At 55.4% G+C, this 23553-nt stretch overlaps 9 protein-coding genes across 9 annotated transcripts; 5 read left to right on the top strand and 4 right to left on the bottom strand.

Moving 5' to 3' along the window:
* Nucleotides 1-799: 799 nt before the first annotated feature.
* Nucleotides 800-2032, bottom strand: B0T26DRAFT_701060 (uncharacterized protein). The gene is made up of 2 exons (XM_060441578.1): nt 1722-2032; nt 800-1657 (listed from the first exon to the last, which is right to left on the bottom strand). Exons 1-2 carry the CDS (start codon nt 1758-1760, stop codon nt 1196-1198), a joined length of 501 nt encoding a protein of 166 aa, XP_060297955.1. The 5' UTR covers nt 1761-2032; the 3' UTR covers nt 800-1195.
* Nucleotides 2033-4192, top strand: B0T26DRAFT_701062 (dihydroxyacetone kinase). Its single transcript, XM_060441579.1, has one exon. It carries the CDS (start codon nt 2237-2239, stop codon nt 4019-4021), a length of 1785 nt encoding a protein of 594 aa, XP_060297956.1. The 5' UTR covers nt 2033-2236; the 3' UTR covers nt 4022-4192.
* A 334-nt stretch (nt 4193-4526) lies between these two features.
* Nucleotides 4527-5393, bottom strand: B0T26DRAFT_640932 (ketose-bisphosphate aldolase; the record flags this gene model as incomplete). The annotated part of the gene is made up of 1 exon (XM_060437281.1): nt 4527-5393. One exon carries the CDS (start codon nt 5391-5393, stop codon nt 4527-4529), a length of 867 nt encoding a protein of 288 aa, XP_060297957.1.
* Nucleotides 5394-6144: 751 nt separating this feature from the next.
* On the top strand, nt 6145-9064 carry B0T26DRAFT_640674 (uncharacterized protein; the record flags this gene model as incomplete). Its single annotated transcript, XM_060437250.1, has 4 exons — nt 6145-7466; nt 7522-7541; nt 8023-8075; nt 8141-9064. The coding sequence occupies 4 exons, from the start codon at nt 6145-6147 to the stop codon at nt 9062-9064; spliced, it is 2319 nt and encodes a 772-aa protein (XP_060297958.1).
* Nucleotides 9065-10271: 1207 nt separating this feature from the next.
* B0T26DRAFT_199604 (uncharacterized protein) lies at nt 10272-12416 on the top strand. The gene is made up of 4 exons (XM_060433734.1): nt 10272-10594; nt 10890-11732; nt 11872-11990; nt 12094-12416. Exons 1-4 carry the CDS (start codon nt 10592-10594, stop codon nt 12215-12217), a joined length of 1089 nt encoding a protein of 362 aa, XP_060297959.1. The 5' UTR covers nt 10272-10591; the 3' UTR covers nt 12218-12416.
* Nucleotides 12417-13687: 1271 nt separating this feature from the next.
* Nucleotides 13688-16700, bottom strand: B0T26DRAFT_739355 (putative coatomer complex beta chain; the record flags this gene model as incomplete). The annotated part of the gene is made up of 3 exons (XM_060443701.1): nt 13688-13836; nt 13918-16343; nt 16402-16700. The coding sequence occupies 3 exons, from the start codon at nt 16698-16700 to the stop codon at nt 13688-13690; spliced, it is 2874 nt and encodes a 957-aa protein (XP_060297960.1).
* A 498-nt stretch (nt 16701-17198) lies between these two features.
* B0T26DRAFT_199710 (Mago nashi protein) lies at nt 17199-18272 on the top strand. The gene is made up of 6 exons (XM_060433735.1): nt 17199-17335; nt 17393-17430; nt 17510-17605; nt 17660-17723; nt 17777-17868; nt 17928-18272. Exons 1-6 carry the CDS (start codon nt 17298-17300, stop codon nt 18062-18064), a joined length of 465 nt encoding a protein of 154 aa, XP_060297961.1. The 5' UTR covers nt 17199-17297; the 3' UTR covers nt 18065-18272.
* Nucleotides 18273-19898: 1626 nt separating this feature from the next.
* Nucleotides 19899-20897, top strand: B0T26DRAFT_642051 (vacuolar import and degradation protein-domain-containing protein; the record flags this gene model as incomplete). The annotated part of the gene is made up of 3 exons (XM_060437405.1): nt 19899-20319; nt 20397-20757; nt 20831-20897. 3 exons carry the CDS (start codon nt 19899-19901, stop codon nt 20895-20897), a joined length of 849 nt encoding a protein of 282 aa, XP_060297962.1.
* A 576-nt stretch (nt 20898-21473) lies between these two features.
* B0T26DRAFT_673795 (S-adenosyl-L-methionine-dependent methyltransferase) lies at nt 21474-23203 on the bottom strand (the record flags this gene model as incomplete). Its single annotated transcript, XM_060439640.1, has 4 exons — nt 21474-21628; nt 21733-21938; nt 22065-22942; nt 23090-23203. The coding sequence occupies 4 exons, from the start codon at nt 23201-23203 to the stop codon at nt 21474-21476; spliced, it is 1353 nt and encodes a 450-aa protein (XP_060297963.1).
* Nucleotides 23204-23553: the final 350 nt, after the last annotated feature.

Genomic DNA, 23553 nt, shown 5'->3' on the forward strand with positions numbered 1-23553 from the left:
GGTCGACACACCGACGATGCGGCGGCGGCGATGACTACTACCCCCATCCTGCCTCTCGGGCCTGGCTCTGGCGGTTGCCGACGGCGACGACGGGCTTGTTGCAGTTGAAGTGGCAGCAGTAGCAGTAGCAGTAGCAGTAGCAGTAGCAGTAGTAGTAGCAGTAGCAGCAGCAATAGCAGCAGCAGCAGCAGCAGCCACCGTGGCGGTGGATGTGGAGGCGGCCGTGGCCGTCATCTCGGCAAAACAATCCGGATAGATACCTGGCAGTTGGTGTGGCAGCTTGGCAAACAATCACGGGTATCTGTATTCGTACTTCGTACTTTTGTTGGTTTCCACTCCCTCTCCCTCCTCTCTCTCTCTCTCGCTTGCGTACCTATGTACGCCCCTTTTCTCGACCAGTGAGTGACTCGGCAGCCCTCCCCTCTGCCAGTCCGCGCAAGCGGTGGCCAGGAACTCAAATAGCGGCGAGTCTGTCCAGATAGGCAATCAAATCCTCTCCTCTTCAGGTGATCCGATGGCGATGTTGGTGCTGTTGCTAGTCTGGTCTGGTGGGTCGACGAGCAGCGGGGGCAAAGTTGGATCGGATGGGGCTTGCCTAGGTGGGCAGGGGTGCACTGCATCGTTCCCGGGTTCTCGGTGGATCTGCATTTGACATTATCCGGCCTGGCGGTTGACTTCGGCGATGGACACCTGCGGCACTGCGGCATGGCACATGGATACCTAGCCTAGACCGCAGCAAGCCATTTTAAGCGGAATGGTGACTAGACCCAAGCAATCACTCGGAGTAGATCCGACGATAGAACGAACATTAGGCCCAACGCTGTCCTCAGTCTGCTCTACTAATTATTGCGCCATAATAATGAGGTACCGAGACCGGGGAATTGGCGCTCGGCACCTCGGATGACCCTTTAGGGACCAGTGAGATCTGAATCCTACAGGTCCTCCGTACCCTCTGTACCTTGGGAATGTGCCTTGGCCCTGAGCCATTTTATTCACCTAAATCGTAAAATGTAAATCGCAAGTAACCCTTTGATCCCCCCGTTTTCTATGCCCAAGTCTATTCTCCATGAGATGTACATGTACTTGATGTGCTTTGAGATTTAATTGAGCGGAGGTTCCGTATAGGCCCAGGCTAACACCCAAAAAGTATGGCGACATCTCCACTAAATTGCAAACGTATCCAAATGCCAGCCCCCTAGCAGCTTCTCACCTCCTCCGGAGGCCCCGAAAGCCCACCCTCTCCTTCTTCGTACTCGTGGATGGCTGCCACCTTTGCAGCGCTGGGGCTTGTCTCGTCAAAGACGTAGCCCAGCCACTCCTTGGCCAGCCGGCGAGCCAATTCTATCCCAATAACTCGCTCTCCCATGCAGAGCACCTGCGCATTGTTACTCAGGATAGCTCTCTCGACCGAGAAGCTGTCATGCGCCGTCACCGCCCGGATCCCCTTGATTTTGTTGGCCGAGATGGCCACCCCGAGGCCGGTTCCGCAAATCAACAGCGCCCGGTCGCATTCTCCCGAGGCGACAAGCTTCGCGGCCGCCGCTGCAATGTGAGGGTATGCCGTCTTATCGTCGGCGCCGACATCGACCACGGAAACGACGCGAAGGTCTGCCGCAAAGTCTGCCTTGATCTTGTCCTTGTACCCGACTCCAGCGTCCTAGCAGAGGTTGCAAATCACGTCAGCAGATTCCAATGCTCGCTGGTACTAGGTAAGGACGAACATCGCAGCCAACGACAATTCTCCACTGTGGCGAGCTCATGATTTCGAAGTTGTTGGTAGTTGAATCTTGCGGCTCTTTCTCTTGTTCCCAGGAGAACTAGGAGCGACAGGGTTAGAGACCCATAAAGTAGTTCAAGCGGCTACATGGGAAGGGCTGCATTTATCCAGCCCGTGTTGCCATTCCTGGTATGCCGTCGGTGACGGGGAACGGGAGATTGGCAGCCCGGGTCCCAGGGGAGGGGGATGTTTGTGCATTGCCCCTCCTTCCTGTGTTGGTGACCCCACCTCCCCGGCAAGTCTTCCATTGGTGTCTCTTTAAATGTGCAAGGGTGTCTTAGACCAGTGAGGGGCACTTGGTATCGCGTCAAGCTCATATCGGGACGAGCTGCGCCAGTTGTGCCGGATTCAAGAGGCAAGCAGACCGGGCACCCAAGCTCACAACTCCTCGAGCTGGATTGTGCTTTTCCTCTCTATCTCCCCAACACCAACTTTCCCATTCGCCCTCGTCTTGCCATCATGTCCAAGCGGCATCTCTTCCCTTCGTTGGAGGGGCTCGTCCCCAAAGCTCTCCGGGGTATCGTTGCTAGCAACCCACGACTGAACCTTGACGAGACCAACAGGGTCGTCTTCGACCCGGAATCCCCGCGGTCCATCGTCAGCATCATCAGCGGAGGCGGGTCCGGCCACGAGCCAGCATGGTCCGGATATGTCGGAAACAACATGCTCGCCGCTTCCGTGGCCGGCGATGTCTTTGCGTCCCCCAGCACCAAGCAGATCCTGGCAGCCATTGAGGCTGTCCCGTCGGACAAAGGAACTCTCCTCGTCATCACCAACTACACAGGCGACTGTCTTCACTTTGGCCTGGCGGCTGAGAAGACTAAGGCCAGGGGGCACCCTTGCCGGATGCTTATATGCGGCGACGACGTGTCCATAGGGAAAGCCGGCGGTTCGCTAGTTGGTCGGCGTGGACTTGCTGCCCAGATTGCTGTATTGAAAGTGCTCGGTGCCGCGGCTGCTCAGGGAGCGTCGCTAGACGAGCTCTACGATTTCGGTACTGCCTTCGCGGACCAGATCGTCAGCATTGCGACTACCCTGGATCATTGTCACGTCCCTGGCCGGACTGAACATGGTGCTCTAAACGAAGACGAAGTCGAGATTGGCACCGGACCCCACAATGAGCCGGGGTACAGGAAACTGTCGCCTGCGCCATCGCCCAAGGCGTTGGTCAAGCAGATTCTGACCTACTGCTTAGACGAAAAAGATCCAGAACGAGGCTATGTCAAATTCAGCCCAGGAGACGAGACTGTCTTGGTCGTGAGCAACTTTGGGGGCATGTCGAACCTTGAAATGGGCGGTTTGGTCGACGAGCTTCTTCAGCAGTTACTCGCGGACTGGAATATTCAGCCTTCACGTGTGTACGCCGGATGCTTGGAGACTTCCCTCAATGCGCCAGCTTTCTCCGTCTCCGTAATCAACATCTCGTCAGCAGCCGCCAACAGCACATATTCCCTGGACCAGGTCAAAGCGTTCCTCGACGTCAGGACAGACACGGCATGGGAAACCGTTGCCGGCTCTCAGAGCAACCCGCAACGGCGGCCGCGGGCAGACCAGATTGTCCAGCCGCCGGTCGAAGAGAAGAAGGTCATTGACGACACCGAGGACTTGAAAATCGACGCGGCGGCTCTGGAGAGCATGCTCCGCAGTGCCTGCGCCGAAGTGATAGCAGCCGAGCCCGATCTAACAAAATGGGACACAGTCATGGGCGACGGGGATTGCGGCCTGACGCTCGAGACAGGAGCGAAAGCCCTTCTGGAGGCGGTAGACTTGAGACAAGTTGCTGCCAGGGGATCTGTAGTCGAGGTGCTCGTCGAGTTGGAGGACATTGTCGAGGGCAAGATGGGCGGTACTCTTGGCGGCATTCTCGGCATCTTCTTCGTCTCGCTCAGGACAGCGGTGCAGGAGAACAACGGCCTAGCGCAAACAGAAGGAACCACGGCGGTGTGGGGAAAGGCACTGGCCATCGCCATAGCCCACCTTAGCCACTACACGCCGGCCAAGGTCGGCGACCGGACAGTCATGGACACGCTGATCCCGTTTGCCAACGCCATGAAGTCGGGACAGACGTTTGAGGAGAGCGTCGCTGCCGCTGTCCGGGGCTCTGAGGCTACCAAGATGCTGAAGCCGAGACTTGGTAGGGCAACGTATGTCGGCGTGGGCGCAGACAGCTCTAAAGAGCTGCCGCCAGACCCCGGTGCCTGGGGCGCCATGGTTGCGATCAGGGGTTTGCTCTCGGGTGTTTGAATTTTGTGTACGACCATGACGGAACTGGGTTTTGGAATTGGGGCACGTAGCTGCAGAAATTCTGCCTAATAATTTACGCGTTTGGTTTCTTTTTGGTAATTGGTATCTACCCTCTGTATCCGTCATACCTTCCCAGCCTGTCTTGACTAGCGCCGGTGATTAGCTGAGGTGCCTTCGTGGTTTCCATCTGTTCAAATGGCCGTTTCGTAATGCAGCTCGGGGTACCTTCCAGATTTGGGTGTCAGCTCCTTTTCAATGATACAATTTGATAATTCATAATTCGAACAAGGAAATTTAACTTCAATTCCACTTTATTTCGTGACTTTGACACTACGTTGGAGATGATGGCACCGGACCAGAATCTGATCTTTTTTTTCATCTTCTTCTTCGTTTGATTATCTAGCTGAAACTAACGATAGCATTCCCTCACAGCCTCTGGGTAACTACAGGTAGGCAGCTACACAACATCTGCCTCCGTCCTTACCCTACAGTACCATCAAGGCACCTAGGCCTTCCCAGCGCTCCCCAGCCAGTGCATGTATTTCTCAATGGCGACCTGCATGGCATTTGTACCCGCCTCAATCACGCTGGTCAGGGGCTTTCCCTGCATGTCCTTCTGCACGCGTGCGTAGTGGTCGTTCATGCCTTTGTTGATGTTGATCTTTGTCACGCCCGCCGCCATGCACTTATTGAAGATGGTCTCGTCGAACGGGTCGGCGCCGTGCAGCACGAGCCTGACGCGGTCGCCGACGGCCTCGTTGATGCTCTGCAGCCGCTCGTACTCGAGCTGGATGCCACGCGGCCCGTACTCGCCGTGCACGTTCCCAAACGCCGGCGCCAGCATGTCGATGCCCGTCGCCACAAACTCCTCGGCCTGCTCGGGTGTCGTCAGCACCCCCTCGAGATCAACCGTCTCGGCGACGCCGTCCTCGCCGCCCTCGATGCGCCCCGGCTCAGCCTCGGCCGCGATGCCGCGCTCGTGGCAGTATTTGACCAGCTCGGCCGTCAGCTTGAGGTTCTCATCCTTTTCGTAGTGGCTCATATCGCACATGATGCTGTCGAAGCCGTCCGGGATGTCGGCTGCGCGCCGCACCAGCTCCGGCGTCTGGCAGTGGTCCAGGTGCAGCGACACGGGCACGCTGGCGCTGTGTGCCGCGTCGGCCGCCGCCTTCACGAGCGAATCTCCCGCGTACTGGATTGCCCAGGGGAACAGCAGCACCATGGCAGGCGAGCGGGCCGCCTCGGCCGCCCTCACCGTTGCGATGATGGACTCGATGTTGTAGCAGCACATGCCCGGGACGCCATAACCGCCGGCCTTGGCCGCATTCAAAATGGACATGGACCGGTTCTCGGAGAATGGCGGGCGCGTCATCGTAGCGGGTTAACGAGGGGGTAGAGACGGCAAACGAAGTGTGACGAGGTGAATTAGGGTTGGTGACAGGGAGGCTTGTTTCGACTGAATTGCCAAGACGAGAAGCGAGGTCGTTTTGGCGAGCGTTTCGGGATGCGAATTCAGTATCTCGACGTCGGCGATTCAGAATGCGACTTGGCGATAAAATTGGATTTCTCTGGCCCAAGTACCAAGGTGAACAGAGCCCTGCCTGCTTGACTGGATAATTGCCGGTCGGGATCCCCGATTTGGGATCGTCTCCTTTGACCCGCCAAGCCGAATAGACGGGAATGGGTGCATGATAGATATTAGCCTGAGAGTGGCGATGCGACAGTGGGGGGATGCCTCACGTCATTATTGGCTCCTGGCCTGCGGGAAAGGGGGAATCAACACGCGGCTTCCCAGAGCGGGGAACGACATGTTTCCTGCGGGTCACCCGGTGGTGAGGAGTCTTGGACTTCACCCGGAAAGGGGGTGCGGCATCGGCCGATGTGGGAAGCGACGCATCTACATTCGAGCTTGCTCTCGAGTCTCCCACGTCTGCTCCTCCATTTAAAAAACGGGCCAATTAAGCCCCGAAGCAGGTGCTAGTATCCATCGTCCTCGCAAGAGCTCCGAATAGAATAACCAGTGATATTTTGCAGTCTGTGGACCGTGTCAGCTCTCAACTCGACACTCAAACAGACAGTGGGATAACCTCGGCACTGACACAGTTACACCCTAGCAGTCAGTCATGGCCGAGCAAAAGCCACTCGTTTCCTTCATTGGCCTGGGTGCCATGGGGTTTGGGATGGCAACCCATCTGCTGAAGCAGGGCTACACCGTCACAGGCTTCGATGTCTGGGGGCCTACTCTCGATCGGTTCAAGGCCGCCGGCGGTCTGACAGCGACGACACTAGCCGAGACAGTCGCCGACAAGCCCTTTTGCGTGTGTATGGTTGCTACGGCGCAACAAGCCCAGGCAGTGCTCATCGAGGGTCCCGACGCTGCCATAAACTCACTTCCTCAGGGAGCGGCCCTCCTTCTCTGCTCTACAGTCCCGTGCGACTATGTGCAGTCGCTAGAGAAGCAGCTCAAAAGCCTCGGCCGTGGCGATATCCTCCTCGTCGACAGCCCAGTATCGGGCGGAGTAGCGCGTGCCGCAGATGGAACTCTCTCCATCATGGCTGGCATGTCTGCCGCCGCTCTCGCCAAGGCACGCCCCTTGCTCGCTGAGATGGCGGACCCAAGCAAGCTGTACATTGTCGAGGGTGGCATTGGGGCCGGCAGCAATATGAAGATGGTACATCAGGTGTTGGCAGCGTGCCAGATCCTGTCGGCAAGCGAGGCCATGGGATTCGCGGACCAGCTCGGTCTGGATCTCGCCAAGGCACAAGAAGCAGTTCTGGCTTCAGACGCCTGGAACTTCATGTTCGAGCACCGGACACCGAGAATGCTCACCGAATTCAAGCCCATCGCTAGCGCCATCCTCATCATCATCAAAGACACGAGTATAATCACGGCCTCTGGCAGGGGGGTTGCCTTCCCAACGCTCATGACGAGCGTCGCAGAGCAGGTGTACTTCTCTGCCATCGGCAGAGGCTTCGGCTCGGACGACGACAGCAGTCTTATCCGGCTGTACAACGAGGGCAAGGGCAAAGTCGGGCCAGTTCACGGCCTAGCAGAGAGCGAGGCGGAGAAGACGGCATTGGTAGTCGACCTGCTGAAGGGTATCCTCATCTGCTCAGCAGCCGAGTCCCTGGCGTTTGCGCATGCTGTCGGGCTGGATCTCGACCAAGTCTATGACTTGTGCATCAACGCCGCGGGCGGTAGCACCATCCTGAAAAACGTCGGGCCCGACATTATCAAGGCGTTCCGCGAAGGCACGGCGGCGCAAGGATGGACGGCGCGGGGCAACGGCACCGGGCTCAAGGAAATCGCCGACAAGCTGAACGCTGCCGTCGAGGAAGGGCAGAGGATCAAAGCGCCCCTGTTCCTCGGAAACCAGGCTCGCAATATCATTCAGTTGGCGCTCCAGTCTGGCCCGCCGGATCTTGCTATGGGAGCGGTGGTAAAGTTATGGGCTGGAAAGGCCTAATTAGAGTCTAGAGTTGTCTCTTTGTAATAGTAGCCGTTGGAATAGCGGCATTCGTGGCCGTACTGCTGGTAAAGGAGGGAGGTGTCGTGGGTCACGTGCTGATTCACGTGCCCGCTTAACGGGACACAGGGATAAGATGACGTCAATTTGAGGGTCTGCGCTTCTATATAGAGCACCTGGGCCCTTTCCCCGCGCTCCCCGCCTGTTCTCCAGGGTCATTTGACCCCTGCAAAAGCTACTGCGTCAACTTAGCGCGCCGCGATCGCGACGGAGGACGGAGGACGGAGTACGGGGCATTGGTTTCGTCTATATCTCAACTCTCCTTCATCAGCACGACCCGCCGCCGCTTAATTCCCTCCACACCCCTCCAGGCCCATCCGCACGCTCACTGGAATCACAATACACGGCCCAACTCGTTCTCACACCCATTAATTCCTGCTTCACAGCCGCGTAAACTTGGCGTGCCTTGGTCACTTTTGCAATTGTTCTTGCCAACCTGATTCTCGTCTCTCGACTCCTTTCACAACCAAGCAGAACACATGGAAGACGCTACACGCCAGCACTTCTTCCACCATGGGCGGCCCGGTGTATGTAATCCTGTCCGCTAGGTGAATGTCTCCAGCTGAACTGACCTGTTTTTGCCTTGGATTAGTCCAACGCGAAAGAAATGCAGAACTGCCATTTTTGCCAAATCCGCTCCTTTGCGACGCATTCGACAATCCCAATTACAATTGTCAATAAGGAAGACGAGGCCGTTCTGAACCCCAATTTTCGCTTCATCGACCGGTCGGTCGTTACGAAAGGCGTCCCGGTCGCTGAGGACTCTTTTCGCACGGGCTGCAACTGCGAGACGGAAAAAGACTGCATGAAGAGCGCCTGCCAGTGCCTGGACGAGATGGCGTTTGACAGTGACAACGACGGCGTCGCATATCACTCACACGGGGTCAAGGAGGGCTTGCTGCGGAGTAGGATTCTGCACAGCCGGGAGCCCATCTACGAGTGCCACCAGGGATGCAACTGCTCGTCGAAATGTCCAAACAGGGTCGTGGAACGGGGAAGGACTGTGCCGCTGCAGATCTTCCGGACCGAAAACCGGGGCTGGGGGGTCATGTGCCCCGTCGACATCAAGAAGGGCCAGTTTGTGGACAGATACCTTGGCGAGATCATCACGAGCAAAGAGGCCGACAGGAGGCGCGCCGACGCAACCGTCGCTCGTCGCAAAGACGTCTATCTATTCGCGCTCGATAAATTCTCGAACCCGTACTCTCCAGATCCGCTGCTGAGGGCTCCGCCCCTCGAGGTTGACGGCGAGTACATGAGCGGACCGACTCGGTTTATCAATCATAGCTGCGAGCCCAACATGCGCATCTTTGCCCGCGTAGGCGATCATTCAGACAAGCATATCCATGATCTCGCGCTGTTCGCGGTACGAGACATTCCGCGCTGGGAAGAGCTGACATTCGATTACGTGGACGGACTGGGCGAGATGGAGAGCGACGCCCACGACCCGTCCCAAACCAAGAACATGACCAAGTGTTTGTGCGGGACTCCTCGCTGCAGAGGCTATCTGTGGTGAGCGTTTAGCTCCATCATGGCCGGAGCATTCCAGAGTGGTTGCAGAAGGTTTGGGACAAGGTTTGCGTCGCGAGCCCGCAGGTTTGCCCACCGAGAAGCTGCCACCTTAGTTGCCTAAATAGAGGTAACGACAAGCGCTTGTCTGTTGGTCTTCTAGAATCATGTTCAGGGGGGGGGGCATGGGCCGAATTGCTTTCTCATTCGAGACGGTGTAGGTTGCTACCCGGTTCAAGTGTAGCAGGATGCTGCTTCAATTCGCTACTCCTGTCATACGATTATTTGGCAAGCCCCCCGCCGAATTAGTGACTGACGGTGTGATAGGGATCCTATGGAGTACTTGCCCAAGAAACTCCCCGTATCATAGCTCGTTCTCGTCCACGTCATGTACACATAGCCCAGCCCTGGTTTGTTTGCTAAGCCAGGGCAGTTTGGCTCGGGGGATCATGGCCAGACTTGTGATCTTTCCCGATTTGTAGCTAGCGGAGCGGGTTGGAAGAGAAAGATTAATAGAGACTATTCAACAAATCTCGGGAAATTCCATCAACTCCCTTAGAAGATCTGGACGGATAGGGACCAAGGATGAGAATTACAAGTCGTTATCTCGTAAAGATAAAAGCTAAAGGCTGGTGGCGTACTAACACTAAAACTTAGGTTGGACTGTAAATACATAGCAATTTTACAGAGAAAAATACAAGGCTTTCCGCAAGTACGAGAATGAAAGTATAGGATTACAGACAAGTTTGTTCCTTTTACCAAGGCCGCTTTGTATTTCCGGGGCGATCAGCAAACATAGACCCAAAGCAGAACAAGCCCGGGCCCTCTAAGGCCCGAGCAAAGAGGGCCCTGGAGTGGACGGCCTAATCCGGTGGAAGAGGAAACCTGGAGCTTGCGTCGTTGCGATCATCTCTTTGCCTACCGTAGTTTGACTTCTAGGGGACCTACATGTACGAGACAGACAGCTTATCGCATCTTATCGGTGGTCCAAAAGCATCTCGATGACAGCCTCAGGTGTAACACAGCATTTTCTCCGCACTTGGGTCGGCCCACTAAACCACGGTAGGTAAGGTGATGTATGTGCAGTACTGTGACTAGGTAGCTCGCTCCCCGCTCCCTTCAGCGCCAACCCTCCCTGGGTTTAGGGGGTCACCGAGCGGTGGCTGGCTGGATTGGGAAGGCTGAGAGGTGACAGGAGGTGTCGTCGTCCTCATGCCAGAAAACGAAACCACCACCCACCAACTTTCTCTTTTATTCCCGAAAGAATAAAACCCACGACAAAACAGCCCACAGCCCACAGCCCCCCGCGGACCGGTGAGGTGTGTGTTGTGTGTGTTTTTTGTCTTTTTTGTCTTTTGCTGGCACCCGTTTTGCCGCGCGAAAAAAAGGGCCCTCGGTTGGCTGCCGCAATGCACTAGTTATTCAGGCGGCTGCCACAGGAGCTGCTCGGCAGCAGGCGCGCGATCGAGCGTGCCGATAGGAGAGCTTGTTCGGGAGGTGGTCGGCACCGGCACCCTGACGGCTCGAAAACGAGATGGTATGTATCTGTGATGGCGTCATCCCCTCGGTATTTTGTCTTTCTTCGTCGGTTGTGCGATTGCAATTGCGAATGCGAATGCGATTGCGATTGCGATTGCGACTTCAACTTCCGGGTTTCGTCTCGTTTTGCCTCGTCTCTTCACTAGTTCGCGATGTGGCTAGCTAGCTCTGGCTGCTCGCCTCGTCTAGCTCGCTACTCGATACTCGATGTCCAGGCCTAGTTCCGACGTTTTCTACCTTCTTCCCATCCAGTGTCGTGGGAAGCTGCTAACGGCGTCCATACATCACCACAGGGTTGCTGCATCTCTAGTCCCTCGGGCCCAAACTCTCCCTACCCGGGTGGTGTCGGCGCCTCTGGCTCGTCGCGGGCAATCAACGATGCTTCCCAAACGGCGCCTGCGTCAAGCACCCAGGCCACCAATGACGAGCCCCCCCTTTCCCCCGGCCCAGGCTCGCGCCGACGTCGAGGACAGAGCCAACCGTTAGCCCAGCATATCAACAAGCCGTTGAGGCGTCATGAATGGAGCAGCCGCAATCGCATGTGGACCCGTGCCGCGCTGGCACGCGAGAGGGCCGACTTCTTCGAGACGAGGGTCGCAGGCCGCCAGGAAATCTGGCAAGCCCTTCGCTCCGCCCTCGAAGTTCTCTGGGAGGCTGATGCCGCTGCCGCGAACGGCCTGGCCGAGCTCGAGGGCGACGACGAAGGCCCCAGCGAAGAGGACCCAGCCGTGGCTCTTGCTACGGCCCAGAGTATCATTAATGCAGCCGACATCACCCTCCCCACCGGGGACCTGGCGCAAGGGGCCTATGACGCCCTGGGCTGCTACTACTCGCTCCCGGAGCATGTCGTGTCCGACCCGTCAAACTTGGTCGAGCCGCCCGCTTCGACCGGCGGTGACGGCCTCGAGGATGTTAAGCCCGACCTGACAGCGGGCGACGAAACTGCCCAGGAAGAACTGGACGGCGAGGACAAAGCCGAGCGCCGGAGGGAGGAAAAAGGCAAAGGTGTCGCCGACATACGTGACCAGATCACGATCCGAGCCAGGCTGAGTGACGGGTCTCGAGACATCAGTATTTCAGTCGGGAGCGCCGAGACTGTAAGGAGCATTGCGAGATATGTTGCCGAAGAAGCTCAGGTAAATATCCCTTCTGCGGCCTCTCTGTGCTATTTTGGTCTCATTCTTTTGTTCTCTCACTTCGTTTGCTTCTTCTGCGCGAATCGGACCCAAGTTCGCCAGATCCGAGCTTTTGGCTGACCGCGTTCTATTTCCACAGCTCCCTGCCACCAAGAAGATCCGCGTCGCCTACATGGGCAAGATCTTGAAAGAGAATTCCCCCTTGCTTGTCCAGGGCTGGAAACAAGGGCATGTAGTGAACGCCTTGGTGTTCAATAGGTAGGAGCGCCGTCAATCACCAGCAGACAATGGGGTCGTCTCATACCCACTGCTGTCATCCTCCGGGTGTAACACCTTTTGTTCAACGCCTCCAATGAGCTAGGTTTGGCAACTGGCCTTCATCCCATACGCAGCCAGCCTTTTATCTATTACCATTGGGACTCAAATTCCTAGGGCTCAACAACTCAACATCCAATCCTCTCTGCTTCAAAGACAGAAGACCTTGACACGATTGTATTTCTGCAGCTCAAGGCTATTTCGTGCCACCACGCCTTTCGACGGGGATACTTGTCTCCCAGTTGCTGCAAAGCACCTCTATCCAGCTTCAACGACGGTTCTCTCACGCCAACAGCGGCGGAGATTGTCCTTTTTCATCCCTGCGTTCCGGCAACGTGCGACCACCAGATACCAAACTCTTCATCTCCACTACAGGCCTACCCTTTACGAATCGCTCAGGTTCTCAGGGCTTGCTCTAAACACGCATACCACCCCCTTGGACTCGACAAACTCACTCTCCTACGGCCTATACTCTCTCCTGATCGACTTGTTTTCCTCAACGCTCCATCTACACGAATACTTCTCACCTTTTCTTTTGCTTTTCACATTCTTACCACGTTTAATCTTATGTCGTTATGTCACTGGTTTGTTTTGGTCGGAGTTTCGGCAGGGGTCGTCATTTCAGTTGCCCTTCGCGAGTTGTCATGGGCTGCTATGGGCCTCTTTGTCGAGAAAGGAGAGAGAGGCCGCATAGCGCCGGGAAAGGGCGGATGGCACAGCAACTTAGTTTTTAATCGTGCTGCAGAGAGATGGACCGGCGGTCAGTTTACCTGACTGACTGGTGCGGCACTCAAAGAACATCTGCTCTGGTCAGTATCCTTTTTTTTTAATTAATCAACAAGCGAAACGTTCACCAAGGCCAGCCAGGATGGGTTGGCAGGAGGAACACAACACGCGCACAGCATAGAATACCGGAAATAATACCCAGTTCGTCGGATGATCTTTCTCTCCCAAAAAAATTGAATGACATTTACGGTTTTCTTTATTTTTATCTGCCTGTGCGCAATAAACCGACCTCGTGAAGAAACCGGCTATTTATAGGCTAACCACCACCCTCATGACGACTTCTGTTCGTGGTATTTTAACCACGCAGAACTGCCTGCAGGTCAAAGGAGTGGTAGTACTACCGGTGGGGTTGTAAGTTGTCTTGATTCATTCCCTTTTTAAATAAATCTACAGTGGGCCGGGTTTTGTGGTGTGCGCAGGTCCACGTGCGCCAGCACGGGACTTGTGCCGCCTCCCTTCCAGGGCACGGTCACTAATGTCGCTATTCCAACAACTTCCTTCCATTTCTTACTTTCTCACCAGCTCACAAGTGGAAATTGGGTTTGAAAAAGAACCCCTTTTGTTGACCCTGACATCAAGAATTATCTTTTTCTTCTTTTAGGGGTGCCTAGTTTCTCCGACTCTTTAACTTCCTGCACACACCTCACCGCCCGAGACAGGGCATCTTTTTTGTCGCAGTGATTATATCTAAGGCCGAACTTAAAACATGTCTCCTCTCTTTTGGCTCACTTGGACCTGCCTGCCTATATGCTTGCCTGCTTCGAAAACGAACATGACTCAAAAGGTTGGACAACACAACTCAGTTTTTCTACCGCTTGCTTTGCACATTTATTTCCGCCACTCCACCCTTGCATTTAAGCAGACGACCCGATCTTGTTCAACCCCTTGAGCGACCCCAGGCTCAGGGCCAACCCTTGGGATCTGCTGCGTATCCTCACAAAGCCGGTGATGGGCCCGTCATCGCCTTCCTTCTCAATGCTCAAATTTGCCAAAGCATCCTCGCCTAATGCATTCGCAGAAAGTCAGTAAACACGAGCTACTCGGGAGGGGATGGACGACGGTCAGAAGGGGGGACATGACTTACCAAACACACTTCTGGCATACAGATTTGCGCTTAGGAACTGGCAGTCACCCTTGAGACTTGCTTCAGGCGTGAGGCAGTTCATGTTGGTGCAGGCCATCAGCTGATCTAGGAACTCGCGGAGGGTCTTGGCCTTGCTGTTGATGTTGACCTTGTTTTCCCACTCAAACTCGGTCCACATTGTCCGGAACTGCGTCTCTGTGCACGTGGCAGGCTGGATGTAGTCCATGATATCGACGTGCAGGTCGTTCAGAATGACGACATTTGTGTCAGTCGAGTGCGCGCCCTCGTAAACGACGTTTCCAAAAATGACACCAGTGTCCGTGGACGACACCTTGATGGTGCACTGGACGTTGTGGAAGTCGTGTGGTCCGATGTTCTGGCTTGTTGGCCGCTCGACAACCTTGAGATCTCCTAGAGTAGCGAATTCTACCGTCAGGTTCTGCAGCGTTTCGGTTGTCTGGTTGACCAACAGCACATCGAGCACAATGTCGAATTGGTGAACCTTTACATATGCCTCGGCATAGACAGGGTCAGAGAAGCCGGTAAGTTGGACGACTCGGCTCAGCTTTCCGGATAAGTCTTCGGCCGCACCGCTATCGCCGCCAGTGGCACGCTCGAGATCGAGCTCAATGGTATCATTGCCATCCGAAGCGTTCTTCTTGGAAAGTTGACGTATAGAAACCACGTCATCGACCTGCACAGCAGTCTTGGCTTTCTCATAGGCCTCCTTGGCTTCGCGCTTCTTCTCTTCCACTTGCACCATTGCCCGGAAAGCCTTCCTTGTGTCCTCGAGATAGACAGTCTCAAGCTCGTTATGTGTGTTGAACTCGGCAAGGGAGCGTACGCAGCTCATAATGCGGTCCACAGAGTCCTCGTCAATAGGTGCTTTGACAAACTGGGACTGGCCAACCCGGATAATGGAAATCATAATAAGCATGGCTTCGGCTCGGAGAGCATTTGTTCGAGCGGCGTCTTTTGAAATCTCGGAGTGGCGCATGACAAGCTTCGTGAGGGTTGCTGAGAGGACAGTGGCGAGATAGTAGTCCCCGTCCAGGATAAGTTGTCTGAGGGGGGGCTTTTGCGAAGCTTTTACGGCTTCTAGCTTGGCCGCTGCGCCTGACTGGCTGGTGAGGGCGGTTTCGGTCGCATAAGTGCCGTCAGCGAGAACTCTCCGGGAGCCCGCTGGAGTCGTTTTAGAATGGCCATTCACTTGCTCCTTCTCCTTATGTTCGTCGTCGCCATCCATATTATCCAGCAGTCGCTGCTCGGATGCAAGGATTGGAATCTCGCCCAGACTTGCCCGGATCCTCTTCCACGCCTCGCGGATATCCTTTTCATCAAGCGAGTACTCGCCGACAATCCAGAGGATGCCCCGGTACACCTTGCCCGCCCGAACTTCGCTGAGAGTATCTACTAGTCTTCGAACAATGGCTGGGCGGAGCTTGGGGAACTTCTCGACAACCTCTTTGACGAAGTTGATCACATCAACAGCAGATGTGTTGTTAAAGTCGGCAATGAAATCCATTAACAACTCAACGACGCTGGCAGCAACTTCTGAGAACTTGACGGCGCATTGATGGATAGAGTGGATGAGCAGTTGGCGGTATTCGTTGTTCTTTTCGTACTCCTGGTCAACCGTCTTGGACAGCTCCTTCTTCAAGAGAAGAACAACTTCCTCAACGTTTTTGCTCGATACCATTTCGAGGGCAATTTCGAGCGCCTTTTTCCGTACGTCAATATCGGGGCTCGAAAGGACACGCAGAACCTCCATGGTCAGGTCATCTAGGATTCCCTCGTTCCTCTTCCGGAGCTGGTCCACGCGGTCTAAGACAATCAGCTTCACGTTGTTGTCTGCCTCCTTGATCGCAAGCTCGATAAACTTAGCCGCAGCCGCTTTGACAGCTACTGGGTTGTTGGTCAGGGACGTTAGGGACGACGCTGCTTCATACACCACTGTAGATGTATTCGCATCCAGCAAATCGAAAATGAGGCGTAAGTAGCGCGCCTTGTTTTGCGAGTTCTGGACGGCATCCTTCCTAATAAATTCAAGTTCAGCGAGCTGCATGAGCTCCTCTGCATTCGGGATGCCATCAAAGATTGTGCTCAGGTATGCCAAAGCTTTGTCGTGGTTGATGCTTGCCAGTGCGGCGAAACCGTTCCTTTTGCACGTAGGATCATTTTCCCCTTCCAGGAACGTAGCAATTAGGTCTGCTGCATCCGGAATCATGGACGGCGAGTGCTGGAATATGGAAGCGACGGCAAAGACGGCGTTCTTTCGCACATAGGCGTGGCGGTGCTCGAGGCAAGACCTCGCGGATGACAGGAGAGGCTCAAGAAGCTCGGGCTCACGAAGTTTGCAGAGGAAACGCAAAGTGTTGCCTCGAATGAACTCGTTCGGGTGCTGCAGGTCGTTCCGAATGCCGTTACTGCGGGAGAGGGTCAGCAGGGAGCTGGCGCGTGAGATATCAAAAGGGGGCGCCATACCATACTAGGATGAACTCCTGCTTCAGCTTCCCTTGCGCGTCCAGCTTGGGGCAAACCTCGTAGTAGAAGTAGAGCAGCTTTTTGAGCTGCTTGGATTTTGAGGGCATGACGAAGCGGATGATGTGCATGAGCAATTGGGGCAGCGGATCGCCGTTCAGCACGATGGTCAGGATGCGCTTCATGGTCTCGACCTTGGACTCGTCGGTACCCTTCTCGAGCTGCGTCTTCAGCTCAGACACGGTCGGCGTGCCGTCAGCACTGTCCTTGACCAGGCTGTAGGCATTTTCGAGGAACGACATGGCGGCGGTGGGTGGCAGGGACAGGCCAAAATGTAGTCGTCGTCGTCGTGATGGTGGTGCACCTTGGGGTTTTGTGTGCACGGCGGAATACTGCAATTATCAGGGGCGGACGAATTCGAGCTCCTTAACGCTGATGCTGGACCCTGTGCCAAAGTTGCCTCTGGGTTGGGTCGGGGTCGGCGGGCTCAATCGGCTTCAGGAGGCTCCTGCAGGTTCAGAGGATATGTCGGAGTGGGGAGCGCGCGCTGGACAGCGTGGTGCGATCACCTCTTTTGGAAGCCAAACGAGCCACCTTGGGGATCTGTCGGTCAATTCAGATTCCAGAAGTGACATTCTGGCCTGCCACAGCTCTTCGCCAGCTGGCACGAAGCGGCCTGTGTCGTGTCACGTGCACTAATATTTGTCCCCGCCGCTAGTCGAGTGCGGACCAGAACGGTGCCAAAGCTTTAGTGGGGCTCTGCCGGCTCTGCCCCGCCATTCACTCTATCGCATCGCACAGGCGCGTTTTAGGGCAGACCGTGTCTGACTACGGATCCCGACAAGAACCTCCATAATCGCGTCTCGTTAGATGCTTCCAGTCAACTCGCGACGCCAGCCATGTCCGCCTCAAACGAGTCATTCTACTTGCGCTACTAGTATGTACAACCAAATCTTTCCATATTCCCCCTTCCCAGAAGCTGACTTGAGATTAGCTCCGGCCATTCGGGTCGCTTTGGTCACGAATTCCTAGGTTTGTCGCTGTCCTCGATCTCACACCGAAGCTCTGTTCCACTCGACAGCCTTTGCTGACCGTGTTCCGCGCCCGGCAGAGTTTGATTTCCGCGTCGTTGGCGATGGTCGTAGTGCGACTGCCCGCTATGCGAACAACTCTAACTATCGAAATGACAGCCTGATCCGGAAAGAGAGTACGAGAAGCACCCTGCTCGGCCTGCTATATACTGGCTGACTATTTGCCCTAGTGTATGTCAGCTCGCTAGTCGTCGACGAGATCAAGCGAATCATCAAGCAAAGCGAGATCATGAAGTATTTCTGCCTACCCGAGCTCTGTTAAAGGACCAAGTCTAATGAACGGACAGGGAAGATGATGGGAAGTGGCCCACCAAGAACAAGGACGGAAAGCAAGAGCTTGAAATCCGGCTGGGAAACGACCACATCTCTTTCGAGGCAAGTTCGACTTGGGCCCAGGTGGGTGCCGTTGTTTTACACTGGCTGACAATTTACAGACAGCTAAAATCGGCTCAATCAATGATGTGACGGAATCTGCGGACCCCGAGGGCTTGCGAGTTTTCTACTATCTCGTGCAGGACCTGAAGGCCCTTGTCTTTAGTCTCATTGCCCTTCACTTCAAGATCAAGCCCATTTGATCATGTATGCGCCGTTTACGAATATTGTGATACCCTTGATGGGAGTCCTGGCTTGGGGATATGGGGCCGGCTTAGAGGCTGTAAGTTATGATATTGTAGGGGGCGAGGCGGCCTTCCGAGAGGCGGCCATTCCGGGAGGCCGTCTCGGGAGGCCATCTCGGGCGGCCTATCTAATCCGGGGATAGGCTGACAGGATCCGGTACATGGCTAGGGTACTGGGTTTTGAGCCTGACAACCGGCCGATATCTTACGACCTGCATGTAAGTAAATCACGGGAGGCAGAACTCCCTGAGTAACAAAATCCGACCGCATGCCGGGAGACACCAACCTGACGACTTGCTCATTCTCTGGACCAGGCCAGCTTCGTGCATCTCAAGAGCGCATTTTTAGCGTTGGACCTGTACTTAGAGACCAATCATTCGTGAACACCTCTGTTGGCTGCAGGTTTGGGAAACAAGTCGGTACGCTGTGTCCGCAAAGCTGAATACAATGCGTCTACTCGCTGCCCATCAAATGTCGCCGCCAGCGAAGCCATGCACAGAGTTCTAGTGTTGACCTTGACTTGTGCGAACTGCATAACATGCACGCGTAGCCTAGACAAATCATCTCTTTCGTTGGTCAGAGAGTGTGAGCAGGTTGCGCGCAAGGCAACTAGCTCATGCGAGGTTGACTGGCACATAAGGTATGGACTTAAAGTTGTTGGTTGAACAGAGTTCGGTGGTCGGTCTCAAGCCCTCCACGCAAGCGGGCTGACACTTGACAGCCCATCCGACAGCTGGCCCATGCACATCAGCGCCCAGCTCAGCAAATCAGCGATCACCGCCAGAAACCTTCCAGACTCGGATTCGTCCAAGCGGCCCTCACCTTACGAGGTGTTATTGTTCAGCTTCTGCGTCTGCTCCAGCCATCCACACAGCAGGGCAGGCTCACTCTAACGCACAACTTTCCCCCGACGCCGAGACTTCTCGATAACATCTCAAGTGAACCCCCACGGAATCGACGAGTGCCCGTGCTTTTTTTCCCCGCGAATTTCAATTCATGGCGCTGGGTTGATGATCCACACCGGTGCCCGGCCACGAGACCATCGGACCATTACATTACCCACCCAGCAACCCCTAGTTCAACGGTTGCACAAGGCTTTTGTCGGTTGCGCCAGTCGCGATAACCGGTAGCCGAAAGGGTGTGCGCCTTCTTACAGCTCTCCACGTCGACGCGATTCGCAAGCCGACGACCAGATTCCAATTCCAGCGACTATTCAACTTTTGTGTTTCTCGCTGCATTGTCATTCAGTATCCATACTCCAACGCGCCGGGATCAAGGAGGAGAGAGCCGCGCCCTCCCCCAGCCATCGACTCCACCCTTCTTCGACCGTCTCCCATCTTAACGCCCCGTCGCGCCGAGGGCCGGGCACATCGAAACGAGGGTGACCATGCCCACGCCCTCGTCCAACGCGCCGGATTCCCAATCGCTGCGCTCATTTCCCTTCTCATCATGTCCTGATCCCGATGAGCAGCAGGGAGCCCCTCTTCAATCGCCGTCCCTACTACTGCAAGACCAGCTCGAGACCGAGACGACGTCACCCCCGTCGCCGTCGAGCTGGCATCCGCGCCCGCCGCCCCCGTATTCCGTAGACGCCGGAATACAGGTGAGCCTTAGCATGGACGATGACACAGCCCTGTCGCTGTCGCGATCAGCCACCATATCGCCTGGCCCGAGCCTCCTACCCGACGGTAGTCGCGATGTTGATATGACCCACGAGCCAGAGGAGAGCAGCCCCGGGGCAACCCAGGTGGGCACAGAAGAGGGGCACAAGCAGTCCGAGACGGACGAGGAAATGTCCTATAACGGCAACGAGTATGGGCCGAGTGTGGCTCGCGCAGTGTTGGGGTACTATCCTGGGGGGAGCAGGACTGGTGCGGCGCCTAGGGCAGCAGCAGCAGCAACTACAACAATAACAACAACCTCCAACGATACACCAAGCAGAAGAAAACAGAAGACACGCGCCGATCGCCTTTCGCCACAGGAAGAGATGCTGGGGAATGCGACAAGATGGGTCGAGGATAGCGGCCTTGTAGGCATGGGTTCTGAGTACTCACAAATGCGGGCGATAGCTACGTCGCCGTCCTCATTTCTACGGCCGGGGAGCCGGTTCGAGGGGACGCAGCAGTCGGAGAGGCAGCGCTATGACGTCCAGGTTGAAATCAAGCACGTGGATTTGTGCGAGTCGTTCCTGTGCGGTTATTTGAGGATTCAAGGTTCGTTACACATCTCATGACTCTCGCATGGGTCCCCTCCGGCGGCAAATGCTAACTGCGAATTCCCGCACGGACAGGTCTGACAGACGACCACCCAACACTGACGACTTACTTCGAGGGTGAGATAATCGGGACCAAGTACGGCTTCATCACCCAGCATCCGTCATGGGGGGCGACAGACAAGATCGACTTGAACCACTGGGGCAAGTTCGTACCATTCAAGCAATATTCAAGACAGGCACGCAAGACCGGCCATGTCTTGATAAGAGATATCGCGCAGCGCGAGAATATTTTCATGCGATGGAAGGAGCACTTCCTTGTCCCGGACCATCGGGTTCGGACCATCAACGGGGCGAGCTTCGAAGGGTTCTACTACATCTGTTTCAACCAGGTGCGCGGCGAAGTTAGCGGCATCTATTTCCACAGCAAGAGCGAGAAGTGAGTACAGACAAACCTGCGCTGCCGTTCGGCCTTGCAGAAACACGTGGGTTAACGCTGATCTTTCCCTTAGGTTTCAACAACTCGATTTGAAGCATGTCGAAGACAAGGGATGTTTTGGCGCCATGGAGTTCAGGTAATTCATTCCGTTGTGCTTGGGATGAAATAAAAACTCCACAAAAAATCGGATGGAAGGACGAAACGACTCGGGACGAGAAAGGGAAACATGAGATGAGTCCTTGTAAGAAGAGATGATTGCAAGGAGCATACCCCGTACGGCATATTATTAGCTGTGCATTGAGATCGGGTTGTGGGTATTTCTTTCTTCTTTTTCTTCTTCTCCGTCCTCTCGCAAAGTCTGGGTTGATATCAATTGCTACCTCCTTCCTCTCTCGGAACCTATATGCATGCCGTTTATTTTCAACGACTTTTGGCTTTATTAGCGGGGTGGGCTACTGGCAGGAACAGCGAACTGGGTGGAAGGAGTGAGGAATGGTTGTCAGAATCGTGAGCCTAATAACAGGGCGGGGACGATGCCAGTTTAACAGAATTGTTCATCGGAGTACAGAACCGTGGAAATGGGAGGGGGAATGGGAAGGGATAGGGGCAACATCTCAGGGGGGACAGGCGGGGGGGTTACTGAATGCATACTTTCGTTGTACCATGCTTTTTTAATATAAAAAGAAATGGGGTATCTAAGTAGGAGTTGATCAATGTTAAGCCTCAAACCCGGTGAAATAAGCCCGGCGAAAGGGGTTCAGCTCGTCAGCGGTCCGGCCCAGGAACGTTGTGTTCTCAACTCTCGCCTTCATGGCTTCTTGGTCGACCTCGGCGTCGGGGATGCGGCGGTATGTGATGAGCCGCCGAGACCCTGTGTGTCGGTTTTTAGCTACGGAAGGTGTAGAATAGGGGTAGTATGGAAGCCGTAAAGCAACGATTTAATAGGGCCGGGGAGAGAAGCAGGAAAACCCTCACATTTGCTAAAAACTTGAGTGCAAACAGCAACAATCTCGAGATAAGGGTGCGTCGGTACCTCGATCTCCTGGTCTTCGTCGTTCGCGGTGGGTATCCAGAACGACAGCCGCCCGTTGTCGACAAGCGTCTGAGCGGAAAACTGCAAGATGTCGTCGAGCATGGCGAGAAAGCCGTACGGCTTCTTGGGCGGGATGAAGTCGGGTTGCCTGAGGAGGTGGTTTGCAAGTCAGTGCAACCATACCACAGGATATTTTTATGTGATGTAGGGGTCTGTGTTGTTGGTGTGTTCCTTATCCTGGCGATTCCGAGACACAAAAACACGGCTTGCTTACTTGTACATCTCGATACCCTTGGGGATGACCCACGGGGACTTCTCGGGGTCGCGGACCCCGAGCACCCGCAGGCCTTCTCGCACGCCGTAGGGGGGGTCGCAGATGATGCCGTCGAACAGGCGCCCGCGCACGCCGTCACCGCTGGTGCCCAGAGGCATCTTGCGGATCGGCGAGTTGGTCAGGTCAGCGGTGAAGACGCCGCCGAGCTCGCTGAGCAGGCCGTACTGCTCAAAGTTGCCGTGGAGCGTCTTCTTCTTCTCGTCGCCCCGGATGCTCCGCCCGTCGATGTCGCTGCCAAAGGCCAGGGCGCCGAACTGGGCGCAGGCGATGGGAAAGCTGCCGGTGCCCACAAAGGGGTCGTACATGAGCTTGCCCGGCGCGGCCAGGGCGATGTTGGCCGTGACCAGGGCCAGCTCGGCGTCCATGGACGTGGTGCTGATGTAGCGGCGCTTCTTGAGGTCGAGCTTCTGGGGCAGATCTCGCGCGCCTGTGGCCAGGTAGCGGCCCAGGTAGTACGACTTTGGGTCGGCAAGGCCCAGCGGCGTCGAGTTGAAGGGCCAGTCCTCGAACAGGGTGAACTCCTGGTCGGGGTTCCGCATCTTGATGGGGCCGGCGAAGCCCAGGTAGGCGAACGAGTTGATGATGCGCACCTTGTCCTCGTTGGAGCGAGACCGCTGGTACGAGTCGATAGTGAACTTGAAAGAACACGTCATGTACCGCCCCCACAGGTGCGCCGTCTGCTCGACTACGGTGGCGTGCACGGCATCGAGCGTCGTCCCTGACCCCCAGACCTCATGGATCGATTGTACCAGGACGGACCGCCGGACGAGGCGTCTTGCTGCATCTTCAGAGGGAAGACGGACGACGCAGAATGGCGACTGCGGTAAAAAGTGTGTTAAGAGGCCAGAATTCCGCATGCAAGGGGGTGGAAGCCGAGAGGAGAGAGGGGGGGAGGGGTATGGAGGCAGCAAGAGTCTCGATGTCTTGTGGGCAATGTTCATCCACCCATAGTGCTAGAAACTTACTTCAACACTATAAGAGACAACCTTCAGCTCAATGCCCTCGACTACGGCAAGGGCCTGGATCTCGGGTAGGCGAAACGTCTCGTGGGACTGGGAGAATCGAATGAGACACTCCATCCTTTTTTCTTCTTTTTTTTCTGTCTTTCGGCGGTAGTTTGCAGCTTTACTACCTTGATACACGGTTCGCAGCTCTTATTGTTTGGGTTGCAACTTTTTTCGTAAGACCCATCGTCGCTTACCAAAGATTCTCGAGATAGCTCAGGTTGGTTTTAGTAGTTTTTGAGAAAGTTTCAGAGTCTGACCCAGTGGAGGGAGGACCTTTAAAATCCGCGACAGGCCTGATCTAGGTCTACCAGTGGGGTGAACATAGCAACCGGCTGACACTGACCCACTGTGTTCATATCACGTGCCATCAAGGCCTAAAAGGTGTCTATACCCACGCCTGGCGTGTATATAACCCTTTTAGA

This window comes from Lasiosphaeria miniovina (genome assembly GCF_030549165.1).
Source record: "Lasiosphaeria miniovina strain SMH2392-1A chromosome Unknown B0T26scaffold_3, whole genome shotgun sequence".
Taxonomy (NCBI): Eukaryota; Fungi; Ascomycota; class Sordariomycetes; order Sordariales; family Lasiosphaeriaceae; genus Lasiosphaeria; species Lasiosphaeria miniovina.

Bases quoted from the DNA above. Each gene is read 5' to 3' on its own strand.
- B0T26DRAFT_701060 (XM_060441578.1), bottom strand. From the start codon at position 1,760: ATGAGCTCGCCACAGTGGAGAATTGTCGTTGGCTGCGAT. The intron at 1,658-1,721 runs GTTCGTCCTTAC...AACCTCTGCTAG, and splicing joins GAATTGTCGTTGGCTGCGAT to GACGCTGGAGTCGGGTACAA.
- B0T26DRAFT_701062 (XM_060441579.1), top strand. From the start codon at position 2,237: ATGTCCAAGCGGCATCTCTTCCCTTCGTTGGAGGGGCTCGTCCCCAAA.
- B0T26DRAFT_199604 (XM_060433734.1), top strand. The intron at 11,733-11,871 runs GTAAATATCCCT...CTATTTCCACAG, and splicing joins ATGTTGCCGAAGAAGCTCAG to CTCCCTGCCACCAAGAAGAT. The intron at 11,991-12,093 runs GTAGGAGCGCCG...CCAATGAGCTAG, and splicing joins AACGCCTTGGTGTTCAATAG to GTTTGGCAACTGGCCTTCAT.
- B0T26DRAFT_199710 (XM_060433735.1), top strand. From the start codon at position 17,298: ATGTCCGCCTCAAACGAGTCATTCTACTTGCGCTACTA. The intron at 17,431-17,509 runs GTTTGTCGCTGT...CGCGCCCGGCAG, and splicing joins CTTTGGTCACGAATTCCTAG to AGTTTGATTTCCGCGTCGTT. The intron at 17,724-17,776 runs GTATTTCTGCCT...ATGAACGGACAG, and splicing joins AAGCAAAGCGAGATCATGAA to GGAAGATGATGGGAAGTGGC.